We start from the raw sequence: 19,164 nt of genomic DNA on the forward strand, positions 1-19,164 counted from the left end.
AAATTTCTGCAACATTTCGGTAACTCAGTCTCAACTAATGTACTGTTTTCCAGTAACAATCACCCAAGTCACTGATTTTTAGCAGAAGCACCCTGAGCAAAGGCACACAGGGGAATCAATATGCCTTAAACCACATTAGCCAGAGATGTACTTACATAGCAGCATACATAAAGTATTATCCCATTTTCCTAGGATAAGATCTATCTTTTAATTTAAACCAAAATAAAATAAAAAATTACAAACCAGGAGCTGTTGGAGCTGACCCATTAGAAAGGAGAGGACAAAGGGAGACTATTTGGTAACTCTTTAGTCTCCCAGCACTGTTTCTCAGTTCCTCTACAGCTGAAGGCACCTAGACAGAAGGAAAAAGGAGGAACAGTGAAATGCTAGCTTCCAGTGCTTCTTCTCCGAATGTTCACTTAGAGAATGAATACGCTTCCTAGTATAACTCTAAGAAGAGTTGGGTGCTCAGCAGCAACTCTTGTAGAAACTCAAAAAAAGACCTACCTCAGATTCAGGGAACAAGGATTCATAGTCCCATTAAACTAAGGTTGCACTGAACAAGCCTCTGCTTACGTCCCCATCTGTTAGTTTCCATTATGTATATACAAAGCCCTAGGCCAGGCACTGTTTTTCAGCTGCATTTGCATTATGCAGGAAACATCTCTGCTCATTAAATCTGTTGGGTTTTAAAGTCTGAGCTTTGGGATAGCATCAACAATTTCATATGACCATACTCGCTTTTCAAAAAAAAAAAAGCAAAACAACCCCAAACATCTATCTGAAGTCAACTATTCAGCTCTTTCTGCTAAACATAGGGGAACATTCAGCCCTGATACAAACACGTAAACATGTCGTTGACTTCAATGGCCATTCAGCTTAGCTGTGTCAGAGCTGAATTAGGCCTTAGGTCTCAAACTGTCTTGTCTGCTCTTGCCATCTGTCTTTCTTTGCTAACCTAATTCCTTATTAAACAGGGTGTCCGTAGTGAGTGTGAACCTATTCTCCTGATCCTTTCTCTGCAACAAACATTGCTAGAGGCTAAAATTCCTGAAAGTTATGACTACACTGACTGCCTCTGCCTCTGGATACTATGAGAGGTTCTTTTAAGGTGGTCTGAAATTCAGACTGAGAATGTTTGTATTCCTGAGCATTCAATCCCTTTACAGTCATATCTTAGATGTTCAAAATGTCTATTCTCCTTAGAGGTTTTTGAACTGATAGTGCTAAATATGGTAGTTCAGATACCATGTAGATGGTGATGGTGTTATGCAGAAGGAAAAACCAACCAAACAAAACACAAAAAAACCCAGACAAACAAATGTAATGTCTCCATGTTAACAAACCAAGGGCTAACAGATTCAGAAAACATATTAAAGGGACAAGACAGAAATGTCTTGTCATTCAATGACATTCTTAATCTAGTGATTGTGATGCTGGAGGAAGTACAAGGGATACAGACTGGTACAGGGATTCTCCCTGTATGAAGTCTCTTCCTGCTTCTGTTAAAGACAATTTTTCCAGTCCAGTGGGGCATTTCTTCTGTTCTTAGAAACTGTCTTTTACTGAACTAGAAGACTCACTGCTGTTCTCAGAAGACGGAAATGTGGAAAATCCGAGCAACCTACCCACACTATTAAAATAAATTAAGCATGACAGTTGCTTTTATCTGTTACTTGGTGCACATTGTGAAGAGAATATTTGAATAGTCTGAATAAAGGAAGAAGCAGCTACAAACTGAACTTAAACTCAGACTGAACTATTCACAAATTGAGAGCTGCTGAGGATCAAGAAATTTTATTATCATTTAAAGAGAATGAAAAAAAGGGGGGGGAACCTACACCTCTATTCATTATATCTCGACAATTTCATGTTCCAGGCAAGACTTGACATGAAAGCACTGTAGTTCTTTCAAAAAGAGGCTTTCTAATACATTTCTAGTTTCTAGAAATCTCACAAGAAACTTAGCTTGCTAAATTTCAACAGGAATGGTTTAGAGCAGTCTGACATTTGGGTGCTTACCCTGAAACCTTCTGAAATTTCCTGCTCTTTGTTTTCAGAGCTGGAATCTCTCTACAGGACAGGCTGCCTCTTTAAAATGTTATTTTAAAATCTTATAAAAGCAAGTAATAACTGTAGCACAGAAGCAATAAGTATTTGAGTTACAGGTAATATGAAAGTTAATTGAAAACTTGATGTAATTTTATGCTTTCTTCATGCTCTGTTCCACTAGTATTATGGGCTTATTGTCAAGATGAGAGCTGCAAAAAATGTTTATTGCTACCCTGGTACAGGCTCTGCACTGCTTATTTTCTCAAGAGGGCAGCTAATTCTCTCAGGAAGACACTTTACTGAATCAACACTATTCTATGTTCATGCTAAGGAATGCTAAGGAGGAACGGAGGGAACAAAATAAATAGCACAGCTAAAGGGAGATGCTACATCTAAAAGGAGGTCAGTTTTGGTTATTACAGCTTTAGCATACTCCCAGCTAGGCTCAGGACTCAAGCTCCACAAAAACTCCACAGTCACATATACTGTCCATGCATCAGCTTCCACTTTGGTGCAGCCTGCACAGATGGACTGTCTCATCAGACAGGGAAACCTCTCACATCATGAGACTGCCTTGTATGTGACTTCTGCCCCAGCAGGTAATGAGAGTGCTGTAAATTAAAGTAATTGGGCTCCAAAAAGTTGAATCCAAGCACAGCTATCAAAAGCAAAGCATTAGCCTTAGCTGTTCTTCGATGCATTGTAGAATGCAAGTGCTTAAAGACTTTCATTGCCTCAGTAATGTTTTTGATTTGAAATTTAGACAATGCGTGTCACAGGACAGATAAACAGCTGAGAGAGAACACATAGAGCAGAGTTGATAATTTCCACAAGCCTGCAGAAGTCAACCAGCATTTTCTTATTGACTTTGGATTGTGCTGTAGCTGTTTGTTCTACCCTTGAAGAGCCATGTTTAGCATACCACAGGCACAAGAGTCAGAGTTTTTGCATTGCATCAGCAGGGCATGTTTTAAGGAGCACATGTTGTGACTTTGAAGAGCTGAGAGAGGAATGCATGGCTGGCCTGTGCTCTTTTAGGAAGTGCAGAGAGAAAGCACCTCTTTAATATCCCATCATGTTTACTAATGTGGAGGTTTGGAGGGACTCCCAGGCAGAATGTAGGCTTTACGTTTCTGGATGCTGTCTTTACATGAGTTCTCAAAGCATGGGACAGTCTTTATCCTGTTAGCCCGTCTCTGTGCAACACGACTCAAAAAGTACTCATGAAATGTTGCTTGTTTAAATACTTCTCATAATGCCCTTATTGTATGGAAGGTGATGGATAGGACATCATTTGACATTGCACATTAACTTGTGATCTGTCCTTAAATATTAAATCTTTTATGTGAACAACATAGCCTAACATCATGAACCCAAAATCATAATTTATTTTCTTTTTAATTTGACTTTTCCTTTCAAAGCACTTGATCTCTTCCTCTATTAGGAAGCCAAGCAATCCTTTATTGAACTCTCTAAAGCACATAGCTTTAATAAGAAACATCACTGGAGTTTTGACCAGCGAGTCATGCCTCTTTTGAACGTTGTGGCTAGAAAATGAAACATTTCACTACCTATTTTAAAGGGGGAGGTGATATGTGAAAAACTGAGGAGGATATATCATATCTGGGTATTATGTTTGCCTGACAGTTTGCTTTTTTGGGAAAAAAAATAGTACTTTGAAAGCAAACATTATAATTTTTCCTAATTATATATAATTTTCTAAGATTATCCACAAAGGCCAGAGGCTGATGCATCTTCTCTAATTGAGCAGTAACTTACTCTATAAGTACTTCCTTTGAAATGACTGAAAATTATTACCATGCAGCACAGCTAAGTTTAGGTGAAGACAGGTGTCTTCATCTTTAAATGTCTGGATCTTATCTGTGGTGTCCTTTTGTCAAAAGCCAGATTACATTAACCTTACATCAAGCAGTGATTTTAATTTGTCTACACAGTTACTAACCCTGTTCAGTGATCTGGATCTCTTCTTGCAGATAGTAGATCTACCCTCAACTTCAGGTGAACTCAATATCTGGCCTGAAAGGGTATGCTCCCCTGGATTATGTAGCTTTCCAGCATTGTCATGGCTCATGCCATAAAAACACCATTTTCCCTGCACCTTTCAACTCTCATATGCCATGTCTAGCAAGATTTGACTCTGCCATTGCAGAATTTACAGGATTTGCACTAGCATGTGTCTAGTACAACTGCAGGATTGAGATGGATTCTTTCATACCTGGTACACTACTCTTTACCACAACAGAAGATAGGGACAAGGCATTAATTAATACCATTTTCTACTAAGCAAAACTGACAGTTCTGACTTTGCAATAAAGTATTAATACAGATTTTTCTGATAGAAAAAATGAATATTTCTTCAAAGCAACTGACAGCACAAATGTATGCAAAATGTAATGCAAAAGTATGCAAAACTGGGGATCAAACCTTAGACCAGATCACAGTCAGTCTGGGTTATGTCTGCCTCATTGCTGTCTGGCCCTTAATCATGACAATCTAATTGGGCACACAAGCCCACTCTCAGTGTACTCAGGAATCTTGCTGTTGCCTTGTCAAGGACTGAATTACTTCTTCAGGGCCTTATGCTATAAAACCCCTTTTATTTGTTTAACTTCTGGATTGCCTGTGAAAATCTTGTAATATAGCTTCTTTTAGCAGCACAGGAAGTGGCTGTTCAGAATAAGCTATACCTGTTTATTCCTAAATCCACAGGTAGGAATACAGTTCTATCATTTGTGGTGCACCTTCAGTGAGCCTGATACTTTTGTCAGATCTCCAGATGCAAACCAGATCCAAAATGTCACCTCTTAAGAAGGTGACTGTGAGGTATGAGAGGAAAATTGATAGAAGTAGTTCCTCTCATATGCACTCTATTACCTGCAGCTAAATACCAGCAGAGTATGATTGTCCCAGCCCCTTTGCAGTAACGCCATCTGACACATATAAGGCTTCACCATCTTGAGTCAGACTGGTTTCTCACTGCAGGAAAAAGCAGATAAGCATAATTGGAAAGTCATCTAAAGACACAGCTGAAAAATGGAGATTGATTTCCTCCTAATTCCATGAGGTGCATTGCAAAGGCACAGCCATTTACTTCAGTAGTGGTATCCACTAGTAGGAAATGTCCTGTCTGCTGCTAAATGTCAGAGGAAATGACAAATTAAGAGGAAAGTAGGTTTAACTGCACACATGCCACTTTTGACTTTTGGAGATGCTTCCACAGCATCTTCTGTGTACATAGGTAGCATTCCCAACTGTTGGTACATGCAATTGCATGTCTAATTCAGGTAGCAGAAGGGGTCATAAAGATATGCCTTGTCTGCATCAGTGTGGCCAAGATCAATATGATGAAGAGAGGAGATAAACTGTATGAATTAAGGCAATTGGACATAGCTGTTGCAGTCCTTTCTATTGACTCTGCTGAGAGGGTTAGAAGCTCATCTTCCTGGTATTTACAAACATGCATTTACACACATGCATTTCTTGGGCCCAAGAAATCCTTTATGCAGGTGCAGTGAGGTGAACACCACAAGCTGTTTGTCTCCTTCACTGCATTACAGACATGGACTTTCAGTGCTGTTTCTGTAAGTGATGGCTTTTCTTTCTTCTCATAGAGAATGGTTATCAGTAGCAGATAATCTTTCTGCTACCTTCTGCTTTCTTTCTTGTAGGTAGGCTTAAGATGTCATGATTAAAAAAGAATTTGGATTAATCACTTGTGCTTCCCTACTCATATCATTCAAGGAGTTGTCTGCTATTTTTAAACCCTTGTGCAAGACAATGAATTCGTCATTTGGCTGCACTGCTGTGACATACAGGAACTAACTCTAGACAAAGTTAGGAGGCTATCTTTTAATGATATAAGAACACCCTTCTTATCTAGTAATTCCAATAAGAGAATGTACTCCAAGGCAAATTATTACAAATGAAAGAAACAAAATTCACAGGTTTTCCCCTGAGGGAGGCATGAACCTCACAATTCATGTCAGAGTTTTAGCTTATTTCCTGCAGACATTTTTTCTATCAAAAACTAGTGGTTCTCTCTTTCTTCCATTGAAAGCTGTTCACTGTCAAAAAGATTGCTGGGACTGGAAGCTATTTTCTAAGTAACATTGCAATCTCATTCTCTTAGAATAGCTTTAACTTTAGGGCTGGCCTATACTTAAGGTTTCATTCCAAAATATATGTAGACTATGGTTCTGAGGGCATTTTGATTGCTTCATAGCAGAAATTGTGAACTTCATTGCACACTTGCAGCTATTTTATGGTACTACAATTAACTATTAAAAGGATTTTGACTGCAGAGTTAAATCTGAGAGTAAATACACACACAGTCAGAATCAACATTAGTTAATCACTGCTGGTCACCAGAAATGATGTTGGTAGGTAGAAATTCATTGTTAAAACAAATAAAGGATGAAGTTTGCAACTGGTATGGCATGACATTCTAGTAAATGGCTGAAGATATAACTGGCCTCTCAAGCTGCTATCTCTTCCCACACAACTGAAACATTCAAAAGCCGTGTCAAGAGTATTACTAGACTGGGCTAATTCAAATCACTCCTGAAGGCCTGACAGAGTTGAAGAGAGATAATCCATCTCAGTGATGGAGATCTGCAACCACCAATGGAAGTTTAATTGGGGCATAAGTAGGTGTGACTTTCCTCCTACTAGCCCTATTAGGGAGATTTTTGTCTTATTTCTATTTTGTCTTATACGTATTTAAGCACAAAATACATCACAGTGTGAAAGATGAAAAAAAAACAATCATTTTGAAAAGAAAAGCCAACTAGCAAAAGAGATGTGTGCCATTAGTTCTATAACCTGTGCATCCACACCTGTGAATAACATGATTATCAGATGCAGAAAAACACATTATATGAGCTAGTGTACTTAAGACAATTGCTATCAGAGAGATATTCACATCACAAGAGAAGGAGCACCTACAGCACTCTCTGCAATAGACTGAAAATTCTATGGAAACTGAGACTAAAATATTTTCTTAACTCAGAGGCAAGCCTTCAAAACATTTTTTAAAGGGTAAGAAAGTTTCCTTGCTATCATTTCAAAATCCAGCAAGGATACAATGCCTAAACGTAGTATTAATTAAAGAAAAGTAAGTGCAAAAACCAGATATGAGCAGTTTTCTTCACCTCTTGTTATGCCTTTTTCTTCCTGCTGATATGTGACCTCTCCCAATCTGAACACCATGAAACCACCAATCCATTTAGTGGTTCAATAAATAAACGTCAGCACTCTTGCTGAAAGGTCTTTTTTTCGTAGACTGTATCTCTTTTTTTTCTCTCCCTCTCCTTCTTTGAGGATTTTATTTGTCTGAATGACAAGAATAATTGGTGACAAACTCTACTTTGTAGTGTAATGTGGCATCTGTCTGCTGGCTCAGTTGGGCACTGCCAAGATATCAACAGGAGGACGTAGTTTGCCTTTCATTTTTAATGACAAGTCTTATGTAGGTGAAAGAAAGCAGACTGAGAAACAGCAAGGATTCCTGTAATTCAAGGCAAGTGAAAATAGTTGCTCTAATAATTGCTGCCTTGGCCTATTCAAGACCAAGTGGGCCAGTTTAGTGATGATCCAGGATTTATGTGGTTGGAGCTGACCTGTTTCCTTCCCGTCCGAACAGGGCAGGAGTCACTCTGGTGAGCAGCAGACTAGCCAGTAGACCCGGGATGCAAGCACCCTGCAGGAGGGAGAGAGGGCCAAACTGGTAGCAGTAATGTGTCCTTTTGGCAGTGAAAAGGACTAGAATTGCTCCCACAAGAAACCTGTCTCAGTGAAAGAGAATAATAAGTCTTAAACTGTTCCACCTGCATGAAAGCGAACAGTTGATTAGGCCAGATAAAAATTACTATCTTGTGAGAAATGAAGAAGGATTGATTTAATTTTCCTGGTGAATACCCTTAAGTGCTTTATCTGCCTTTTCCTCTAAGGAAAAAAATCTTTTTACTACAGTTATTCCCTGATTCAATTCCTCTTATGCTACAACTTGGCCCTTTAATGCACTAGTTTCTTTGGCAAGAGGATGTAGGCTGCCAGGTTTCAGATGGATACAGTGTTAATGGCTGTGTGGAAAAGGATTGGAGTTGTTTCCCACCAGCTTAACAACACAGCAATGGAGTCTGTATGCTGAAAACACAGAGCACTCTGTTGCTAAAACAAATATCAAAACTAAGACCCTATGTCTGTAGTTTCTGGCTAAGTTTTGCATTTATGAAGGATTTTCTAAGAGGGTTTTGGGTACTGCAGAAAGTTGACATACTTCAGTAGCTGAATTGCACCTTAAAGTTTACTTTCTCTGTGTAGCTTCTATGAAAGTAGAGCAGAAACTCAAAGGATTTGGCAGAGATTGATGGAGCAAGGACCCTTGAGATGAGTGTACTGCCCCCAGGTCACTGCTAACCAAATCAGAGGTGCTTCCAGGTCACAGTGCTGATCATGAAGACCTGTGATTCAGGAACAAATTGCTAAAGTCTCCCCTTGTTTGATAAGAGCAACGAGTGGGTGTGCACAGCAGTTTTCCAGATACCTCATCAGTACCTCTATTTTTCAGCCATATTCTACACATTGACTGCCAAATACATCACCAGTAACTGGACAGCTGATTCTTACTCAAATTTCATCCTTCCTATCTTGATAACACCTGTTCCTCTCTCACCTGGCTGATGTTGGTGAGAGCCCAGATTCCTTCTAATTGTCTGCAGCTTGATTTCTCTCCCAAGTCTGTGGGAATACATCTCTTAAGGAAAGAGACTATTAGCTCAGCTTCATTTCTGTTGTATTATTTGGTCCTCTTTACTGCAAAACTCCTGTCATCCATCAAACCCTATTCACAGTTGAAATCAACAGCAAATAAAAGGAAACAAACAAGTCAGCACAGTGATACACAGAAGTGAAGCTAGCATGCACAGAGATGGATGAAAAACCAGTGGGCCCCAATAGTGCTGATGGAGCTGCCCTGCAGCTGTTCCGGTTGAGTTACTTCATCACTGCTGTACAGACAATCAGATGTAAAACTTTAGCTGTGCTAATGGCAGCAGGAACTGGTATTATTTGGGCCTTTAAAACATGTCCATGGATATAAACATGCCCAAATATCTATTTTTTTTAATCTAAGGGTGATTATAAAATTGCCATATCCTTCATGTAAATCAAGTCCAAGATCCATGCTGTAGGAGATACGGCATTTCAACAAATACGTTATGGAGATGAAGTCTATTCAGGCTTATGGTATTTATTTATTTTGTGAGATTTGTGGGTAATATATAATTTTCTTTTGTGTGTTAGTTTCTAGGCCTCAGACTTCCATGACCTTTTTTTTCTATTTAAGTCCACTTATTACCACTGTAATGCTTTCTTCTTAATCTTTCATGTGTTGCCACATCAATGGGGAGTATCACTTACAAGTGGACAACTTAAGACAATGCCAATGCCTTCCAAGGGTTATGCAGAATGCTAGTTGTGGCACAAGTGTGAAATTAGGCAAGCCACACCTCCATTTAGCATCCTAGTCACCAGACTGCTGTTTCTCGATGGGCATAGGCTGCACACACATCAGCACTTCATCAGAGAACAGTGGTATGGTTTTTAGTGAACTGATCCCTCTCTCCTCAACCACACTTGCAGTTGGTTCAGATGTGGAGTGATTCACACTACATGATGAGACTGCTGACTTGCACACAAGAGTGCTTTGGGAGGAAACCAAACCATAAACTCTGCTGCAAGGTCACATTCAATACTTTTCAAATCTAGTGTAAACACAAATATTTTAATCAAGTATTACTCCTTCTGACTCTGTGGGAACATTCACTCTAAAGAATCAGACTAAATCTAGGGGGCATTAAGTCCTGGAAACTTAACTCCTACAGCTACCAGGTAATGAGGTGGTGTCCATTCAAGGATTTCATGCTGAAGGCTTCACAATTCCAAATACACTGCAGAAAAAGATGCAGTGTAGCCTGGGTATGAAGAGAAGTTCTAGTGAAATGGCAAAAAAATGGCACACAGGTCTATTTTATATCTATATTTGGATAGCAGGAGAGCATATAGGTATCAGTAGACAGTCGGAGGCCCACTATGTTAAAATGTCCTATAGATATATAACAAGGGGGATCCTTTTGGCCTGAGATTAGCATGAATAAAGCTATCAAAGAGAGCTGGAAAGAAAAAAAACACCAGAAAAAAGAAATCAGGACAAGCAGCAATGCTCTGTGGGAACCCCAGCAGAGATGAACATAAAGAAGGGATCAGTCCTGTGTTAAAGTTACAGGATTAGAGTTCTGATTTTGTGGACTTCTCCAGGGTATGGAGACCACAAGGAAAAAAGTCCCAATTTCATTACTACTCACACTGATTTTAATGCAGTTCTCAAACCTTGGTGAGGGCTACCTATTGGCTCTGTGGACTACATGGACACTATAGCTTGACATGTGGGAAGAGGAAGGATCAGCTCCAAAGAACCTGTGCAAGAAAAAGTTAAAAGCACGTAAAGGATTTTGGCATATAAGTTTCACTGGCACTTTTTAATATTCTTCTTCCAGAGTAAAAGATGTCTATCTGAGGCTGCCACCAGCCAAAATTGTTAGAGAGCAAGATACAGGTCTGTAGTGTCTGTAGACTACAGCTCAAGCTAGCACTGTTAGCATGTGCCATTGTCTGCTGGAGCAACAAATAAGCAAAGGGCATCCCTGATTTACAGATCCTTTTGCATAAGTAATCATAACACAACTGTGGCACATACATAAACAGTAGTGGGTTGAAGAGACACACTCAAGATTATAGAGTGAAGTAGCAGCAGAGGGCATGAATAACCATCCTTCTATTGACCAAGAGCTGGAGAGCCATTTCAGGCTGTATTATTACGAGGCCTATTTCAAATTTAGTAGGTGTGCACAATGTTGTGGTAGCACAAGGAAAATTATTCAATGTATTCTCAGTGTGAACATGTACATTCAACAGAGCTACTGGAGATGATACACAAGTCCTTATACATCCTGTTCCTCTATAGAGGAGATCATGTAACCCTTATAATTTAATTTTGCAGTTTAGAAAGTATTCACTGGTTTAATCTGACTCTAATCCACCATTATGTATTGCAATTATTGCCATTGCTATGGAAATCCCAAAAGCAATCAAGCAGCTGTCTGTAGCTAGCTATGCTTAAGCAAGATTGTCCCTGAAGGTGAAATCAGTAATATGTTCTTATCTTATTCAAGGCTTAAACTCGATGTAGAAATAAAAGTACAGAAGTTCTTCCAGACAGGACTGACAGGCTGCCCTGCGAGCTGTGCTTGTGACCTGATATCACCTGATAAGCAGTGTCATCCACTGCCTGGATGACAAACAGCATTCATTAATGAGATGCAATTATTTAGGGTCCTAGGTGCTCTTAGTTACTCTGCCCTTTGGATACACAGAAGTGATGAAAGGTCCTCTGGCTACTCCCCAAGATGGGACAAGCTCATCCAGGGGATGGTGTGAGCACCTTCAGCACAGCAACACTGGTGAGGACAGAGCAACCGGTGTCTGGAGCTCTCTGGGGATGACAAGGCTGAACCTGGCAGAAAGGGCCATCCCACTCCCCACCAGGGACCAGGGCAGCCCTGGCACTGAGTACCACCCTAGGGACAGGGATGGCCACTGGGCACTTTGAAATGGAGCATGTCCTTCCATGGCACACTGTGTCAACACACTGAGCACCCATTGCGTTTTCTCCCAGAGGTGGCTGCCTCTCTGCAGAGTTGTCTCCAGGTGGCAAAGATATTTCTCAGTCATCGTTTTTGTACCCTTTCCACTTTCTTTAACAACACTGACAAGATACCAGGCTGGTGACAGAGCATGGCGGGTAGAAATGGATCCAAAGCAAACAACCTCTCAACCATGCATATTCTCCCATGGGCAATAAATGTCTTTGGTTTTGTAGGTGCAGGAGGATTGGCTATGCATCTGGGGGACCCACTGGCATCATGCTCCTGGGAAAGTTCTGAAGCCAAAGAGGGTGCAGGGGTAAGTCTCCTCTCACTGCGTCCTTCTGGGAGGCAAAGGGATCTGCACTGTGCTCAGATATAATGCTTGGTGGCAGCCTCTGCTCAGGAGAATGTGCCAATATCTACAGCTGCAAGGAGGTTGTCATAGTGGGAGCAGTTTGCACAGCAGACCCCACTGGTGTAAACTGAACTCACTTGGCTACCACAGGCCCTCTTTCTAATTATTTGGAAATCCAGTGCAGTGGTTCAGATTAGGAGGATTTTGAGTAAAAGTGAATCTCTTGCAAGGTTTTGTTAAACAATCCTGGCAGTTTACAGAAGATGGAGTCAAACCAATGATCTGTCCTCCCTCACTGTCAGTCAATCCCCCACTCCGTCTTCCCTTGCATGTTCTCCACAGGCCCCTCTGCAATTACTGCTACCCCACCTCCTTTCATCTGCTGGACAGCTCTGTTCAAGCAGCTGGTCTGCATGAGGAGGGCAAGTATTTGAGAAGCGTAGCCCTCACCTGGTAACCTGGTGTGGTTGGGTGGCATGTGGAAAAACACTGTTTTGCTGGCAAAGCCGTGATGGAAATACTCCTGTTTCTGTGTCATTCTCACTGTGATCACGTGCAGCCATGTGTTTTTAACAGCAGCAAAAGAATTCGTCAGCAAGATACTGAGAGTGGAAAGGCAGAGAATAGGCAAGTGAATTCCTGCAGGGCCAAGACATTCATCTTCAGGGTGGCTGATATTGCTGAACGTGAAGCAGCTTTTGTCTGAAGACAAAAACGACCATGCTAAAACCTAGAGGCCTCTCCAAAAACTTTTTATCATAGATTGGACATTTTAAAATAAAGATGCAAACTTGAATATAAGTAGCCCATATTACTGCCTAAATTTATTTTAATCTTTCACACTTTAAATTAAATTAAAATAGCAAATGAGGCTGTTAAACAGGTTCAGATCAGACTGATGAAGCATATTTCATACATCTGCTATAAAAGCAGAGTTGTTTTTTGTTGTTTTGTTTTATTTTTAATTACAGTTAGTTAATTTTAGCCCAATAACTAACCCTTTGTTTAGAGAAGCATTTAAAGATAAAAATGCAGCAAGTTTATTTCTTCTTCTGGTCTATGAGCAAAAACTGGTGTGAGAACCTCACACCACCTAGCTTTAAGATCTTAAAGGCCATGGTGAATAATCAGCATCTGCAAAATTCTTTTTATTAATGACAAAAATGTAAACAAACCCATATTTTGATTTTTCTTATACTATTAACTTTTTTTCTTTTAGTTGTTAAGAAAAAAATTAATTTTCTCAAAATCCAGGTTTTATTTAAGTGCTGATAAAATCCCAAAGGGGCTGAAATAAGATGATGTTTAAAAAATACCAAAACAAAACAGATCTGCTAATAACAAATATGAATCTGACTACATGTGGTTAACAGTTTAGAATGGACAACATAGCACAAAATTTCACACTCTTGGCTATCAAAAACAATGACCAAATTGAAAGTTAAATCTATATAAAGCAGTAAATTAATATGGCCCTGGGGATACCAGTCAATAAGAATCTACCTTTCCTTAGGGAAACAATTTACAATACAAGCAATAAAAGTAAGCTTCAAATTGATAATGCAAAGAAGTCAAAATGGAACATTCATGTTATGGTTAAATCAGATATTTAAATCATTCTGATTGCAGCTGGAGCATGAACTTGCACAGGCATTCCCAGATGTTTTGCCCTGGTTTCTATCAGTGCCTGCTCAACGTAGTATCACTTTGTGGCAGTTCTATATCGCAAGAAGGACCTCCAGGGCTGCTGGGAAATCTCTGAGAGTTTAATCAGCCTGTAACTTTCTCTGGCTTAAGTTAAGGTCATACTTAAGGAAGAGGGGGGAAAAATGACTGTGGAATGCAATTTGTTTTAATAACACAGTATTTCCAATGCATGGGAGTGTAACATCATGCAGAACAAAATCTGACTTAGCATTGTTTCCTCCTTGGTTTTAAAATAGAGGTCTCTTTTTTTTAATAAAGACCCCCTGCTGAGGGAGGAAGTTTAATGACAGAATTTTGTAAAAGGGAGGCTGACTCAGTGCTGCCACTAATGCAGTGTGAGCAGAATCAGCAAAGTGCTAGCACAGGAAGGTCAATAAAGTCCATGAGAGTATCCTTACCTGCATGGATAGCAGATGACAAAGAGCTGAAATTTTCTTTAATAACATGATAACAATTTGTGAAAGGGATGATCCTGATGTTTGAGGCAAAGACTATATGGAGCAGCTGGATATAAACTCTTCTAAGCTTGCATTTGTCAAGAGAGACAAATCCAAAATGATTTTCCTTTCTATTGCTAAAATGTCAAACAGGCAATGCTATTTTCATATAAGAAAACTATCAATTTTAGATCAACTCTGAAAATACGCAGACTTAGTTGCAATATTCTTTAGATAATGTCAAGAGAAAGCAGATTTTCAGTTAATAGAAACAGGAAAGAGAATTCCTCAATCTCTGTTATTTTCAATATCCTACTTACTCCAAGGGGAGATCTGGGCTATCGTAAAGTTCCTCTCAACTTTAACAAACAAAGGAACAACAAGGTACACTTAGGTCCTGGCTGTGCTCTTGATTGTCTGGTTCGAGTCAATGGTAATTTGTGTAGCTTTTAATAAAGCATAGAAAATTCTTACATCTAATAGGTAATGACATTCATGACCAGTGAAGACAGGATATGGATCAGTAAACAAATGTTACACTTGCAACATTCCCCCTCACAAGAAGGGAAAAACGTGGTCATACAAAAGAGCCACTCCATGTAACATCTTCAGAACTGGCCGAACTGGACCTATTGCTGGACAAGACAAAGTTTATGAAGGATCTTGGAGAGGTTTTTTATGTTTCTTCCTTTTTTTCTAAACAGCAAAATGCTGCCTCTTCATTGTTGCATTTAAAACACATCCTGTTATACCTGCAGCTCTTTTTAGAGTGCAGGTTCAGAATATCATGTACTTTATTACTGAGCCATTCTTGCAGTTTTTGCTCAAAAAAAAAGTGTATGTGTGTAGGAGTAGCATAAACTGCAGCTGGTTGTCTTTATTTTTCCACCATCATTGCTGCTGACTGGTAACAAGGAAGAAGATGTACATATGCACTATTTGGCTTTTCTGCAATACTGCTGTACAAGAGGTTGAGAAATTATCTTGGTGAACAACTTCTAATTTCAACAAAACCTTTAGGACCATAAAAAGATCAGCAGGAGGCTGAAAGAATTTGTCTTGCAGTGAAAAGAATGCTAGTATTTTGCTGTTGTGTTTTATCAGAGATATAGAACTTTGTTTTTTCATTGGTGTTATGAAATATTATACCACCCAAGAACCTCGTTGAGTCCAGAAATTTCTGGAAAGATTCATTAACTTCACTGTGCATCTGCTCAAAAACAAACAAACAAACAAAAAATAAATCAAGCAGATCCAGGATACACCCCTTCCCCTCATCCTCCTTCTCATCCTGCTACCATAAATATGTTATGGATGAAAACCTTACAGATAACTCAAAATGACAGAGGCTTTGATATTTTGAGCATTCTGGATCAGTTTATAATGGAAATGCCCTTTCTGCACAGTATATGTATCTGAAGATTGTGAGGCCAGACACTAAAAGTTCCTGGTCATCTTTTGAAGTGTAAACCTGCATGGCTTTATATCCCCTTCTTCCTGACCCTTCAGGCAGTTTCAGACATATCTTGCCATTATGCCAGCCATGAAGGGGTGCTGCTGAAACTCAGACATAGTATGCAGTACAACACCAAGGCAAGGTACAAGGCAACTTCAAAGAGCAAAGTAGTTTATTTTCTGCAGCTGATGCTTTCCCCAGTTGTCTCCTGCCAACTCTCATCACTGCTTTCCCAGGCTGCACTCTCAATCCCTGGTCCTGGCTGAAGTTCACCTTGTGCTGAAGTCAGCAGAGCTGGGCTGGGTGACAGAGAGGAGGATTCATCTGAGCCACTGTACCTCATGTCACAGCACACAGCTAAGAGTTAATTTCCAATTATTTCCTCTAATTCCTCTCAAGTGCATCTTTGTATCATGATGGAGGCAAGCAACATTGGTCAGGGAAACTAGAGAGTCGTCAGTCATTCAAAATGATTGGAGACATTACGTTTGATCTCTGGCATTGTAATTTTATTTCTGTGAATCTTTATGGAAACTGTCAAAGCAAAGTAACAAGACTGTCAAGTTTTGGCACCTGTGTAAGACATGCCCCCCTACCTCCATACTCAAAGAAAATAAGATTGCCTTCTCCAACAGCATGTCAGTTAGACATTAAAAAGCACAGCAGTTTTGCAGTGCAGAGCTGGATTTCCATATAGAATACTGTGTATATTTAATCAGCAGACCTATTATCAGCTTCTCATATTGTCTTATCATCGTTTTATTTTGCCTGATTGTACTTCTGATGATCAGAAAATGTAGTGAAGCTAAGATCTCAGCTTACTGCAGGGACAACCAGTCCTTCAGGCTGGCCATGGGTTTGGTCATTGTGCCTGTTCCGTTTCTAATTCAAGAAAGAGGCACATCTTTAGGAAAATGTGGTACTGTTATTTGAGAGGAAAAATACACACTATCTGTCATGAGACAAAGAATTTCTTGTTTGAAATTATTATCCTCTTCTTTGAAATATTATCCGCTTGTCTCAGACTTTCTGAGAACCTTCAGGTAGTCTTGGTATTCTCAATCATTTCTAATGTTGCTATCCACTCTGTAGCAGATTACACTTTCCAGTTGTGGAATTTAACACCATTGCAATAGTGCCAGAAGGAACAAGTGGAAGGCTTGGTAGAATGCGTTGAGAAGGCAGCTTAACTGCTGAAGATTTGTACTTCAATGAGCAAAGGTACTGGAAGGTATCGAGAATTTGCAGGACCATTCATTAAGACTGTAGCTGCATAAAGGTGAAAATGTTAGGAGTATGGCAAGAGGGTCCTGCTGTTCTATGTAGTAGGGATTTCAGTCACTGCGGGCTGACAGTGTTCCCCATCAGGGAAGTAAAAGCAAAGGCAGAGAGATTTCTCTTCTCCATTATTGTCAGAGCATATCTGCAGCAAAGCTCCAGGAAAAGATGGCATGATAAATGTGCCTTTCTGCATTTAGTTAATTCTTGGAACTGGAGCAAGGAACGTATTGCCTTTGCCTAGTAATTGAATGCACAGAATTTAAGAAGACTGATTTGTTTCTGAGACTGCTACTGGGGAGCTGAAAACATTTTGAACATTTCAATATGAGCAGGTAAAGTTTAAATGGTATATTTTTAATAGTTACAGAAGTAGCCTTGTGTAGTATTAGTTGTCAGGTTTTCATTCTCTGTTGTCTTTCCCGGTATAAAAGTTTTGTGTTACATCCTTTTCTGCTCATCATACTTTCTTGCCCCAGACCCTGCCAGTTCCTCAGTTCTTTCAAATTCCATCTGCCTCTCCACATATTCATTATGAGAGTCTTTTTTGCTAGGACTGCAACCTGTTTTAATCCAGGCTTCTTTCCCAGTTTCTACTTTCTACATAAATCCATGCAGGTGTTTCAAAAACATAGCTTTCTCTCTTTCTCTACAACTAGATCTCTTCACAAGATCTACAAAGGCCTCTTGAAAGCCTCAGATTCCCTTCTTATTTTGCCTCTGCTGCAAGTCCCAGGTTCCCACCCAGCTTAGTTTCTGCTAATTGTTCTCATTTGCTGCCACTTTTACTTCAGTCTACTCTCCTGTGTCTCCCAGAGTTGTTTATCTCCTTATCTGACTCTTTATCTTGGGGTGACTCTGGGTGGCCCCAGTTTTTCCTGGAGGGGCAAATGTCTCTGCACCTTAACACTCATTATTGCTTGCATTTTGATAACATCATGGACCAGATCAGAAATCACTATGTTGAATGAGATAAACTTACTAAAGGAAAGCCTGTTTCTAGTTGAGGTCTCAACAAACACTTCAGAACCATCTAAGAGCTATGGCATAAAAAAAATTCCAGTTCTTTCTTCCATCACAATTTTGATGATTAATGGCAACAAAGTATTTCTGCATTATGTTTGGTTGAGCAACTAGAATTTATAGTTATGTGTATAACTCAGTCCTTGCAAATACTACAAAGTTGAATACTCGGTGAAATACGCTGTGTTTGTGTGTTTATACGTGGATACTTAAACATTTCTGGACTGTACATTTTGTGAATCAGCTGCACAAACAATTTGACTAACTCTACAGGACTTTCATTTAACTATAGAGCCTAATGTATTTAAGCTGTTGCAGGACAACAGTGCTTTATTCTCTGCAGACAACTTTATTCTTTGTCTTGTCATTTTTATTGTTCCAATAGTAGTGAATAAAACCCTGCATCTGTTCCTCAGGAAGGACTTAATCCAAAGTTCATTGAATGCATTGGAAGAGTCTCCAATGGGCTTTGGATCAAGCTCTTTAGTTCACAAACAAATGCTCTTTGTGAGAATATGCTATTCAAATATTGTACAGAACAGTTACAGAGGTTCCCTATTTCTAAAATAATGACTGCTCTTTAAATCTTTTTTGCTATGCCTGTTCAGTTGGAGGAACAATATGCAACTGTACATAATTGTTGAAGTACTGTAGTCTGTGATTATTTTGCCCCAGCAGTTGATATAAATGTTGAATATGCAATGCTGTGGTAACAAGTAGTGCTATATTTATATGGCTCTTCCTATGTACACAGTAATTCAAAAAATATATAGAGATACACTTCCTGCCCCTGGGGAAGATCAGGCTCAATCAGGCAAGCTGGACATGGGCAAGCCATCTCTCAGGACTGCCTTATGTTGATATTATTGATGACTTGAAAGAGGGGTTTGTAGAATAAAAGAGGGATTCTACTGAATGGGATTTTTTTTTCCTCCACTTAGGAAAAGGAGCAGACTGAAAGGAGTCACAAAGCCCACAACAGAGGAAAGAAACAGGGGCTATTGTGGAAGGGGATACAAAGAGACAAAGATAAGGCAGGAGTAATCAAAGCAGAAACATTAGCTGAAATAAGACTGTAAAGAACTTTAAGTGAAAACTTACAGCTCCAGATTTGCAACGACTGCATTTTCC

General features: G+C 39.6%; 1 protein-coding gene across 7 annotated transcripts in view; it reads left to right on the forward strand.

The window, feature by feature from the left end:
* The window catches only part of PALM2AKAP2 (PALM2 and AKAP2 fusion), a 269,801-nt gene that overhangs the window by 149,249 nt on the left and 101,388 nt on the right, over nt 1-19,164 (forward strand). For all 7 annotated transcript variants that reach the window (XM_064641776.1, XM_064641785.1, XM_064641773.1 and 4 more), the window contains one exon: nt 12,011-12,093. In XM_064641776.1, coding sequence (XP_064497846.1) covers nt 12,011-12,093 — 83 coding nt within the window. The remainder of the gene's footprint in view (nt 1-12,010; nt 12,094-19,164) is intronic.

The sequence above is a fragment of the Pseudopipra pipra genome, chromosome Z, assembly GCF_036250125.1.
Source record: "Pseudopipra pipra isolate bDixPip1 chromosome Z, bDixPip1.hap1, whole genome shotgun sequence".
NCBI lineage: Eukaryota > Metazoa > Chordata > Aves > Passeriformes > Pipridae > Pseudopipra > Pseudopipra pipra.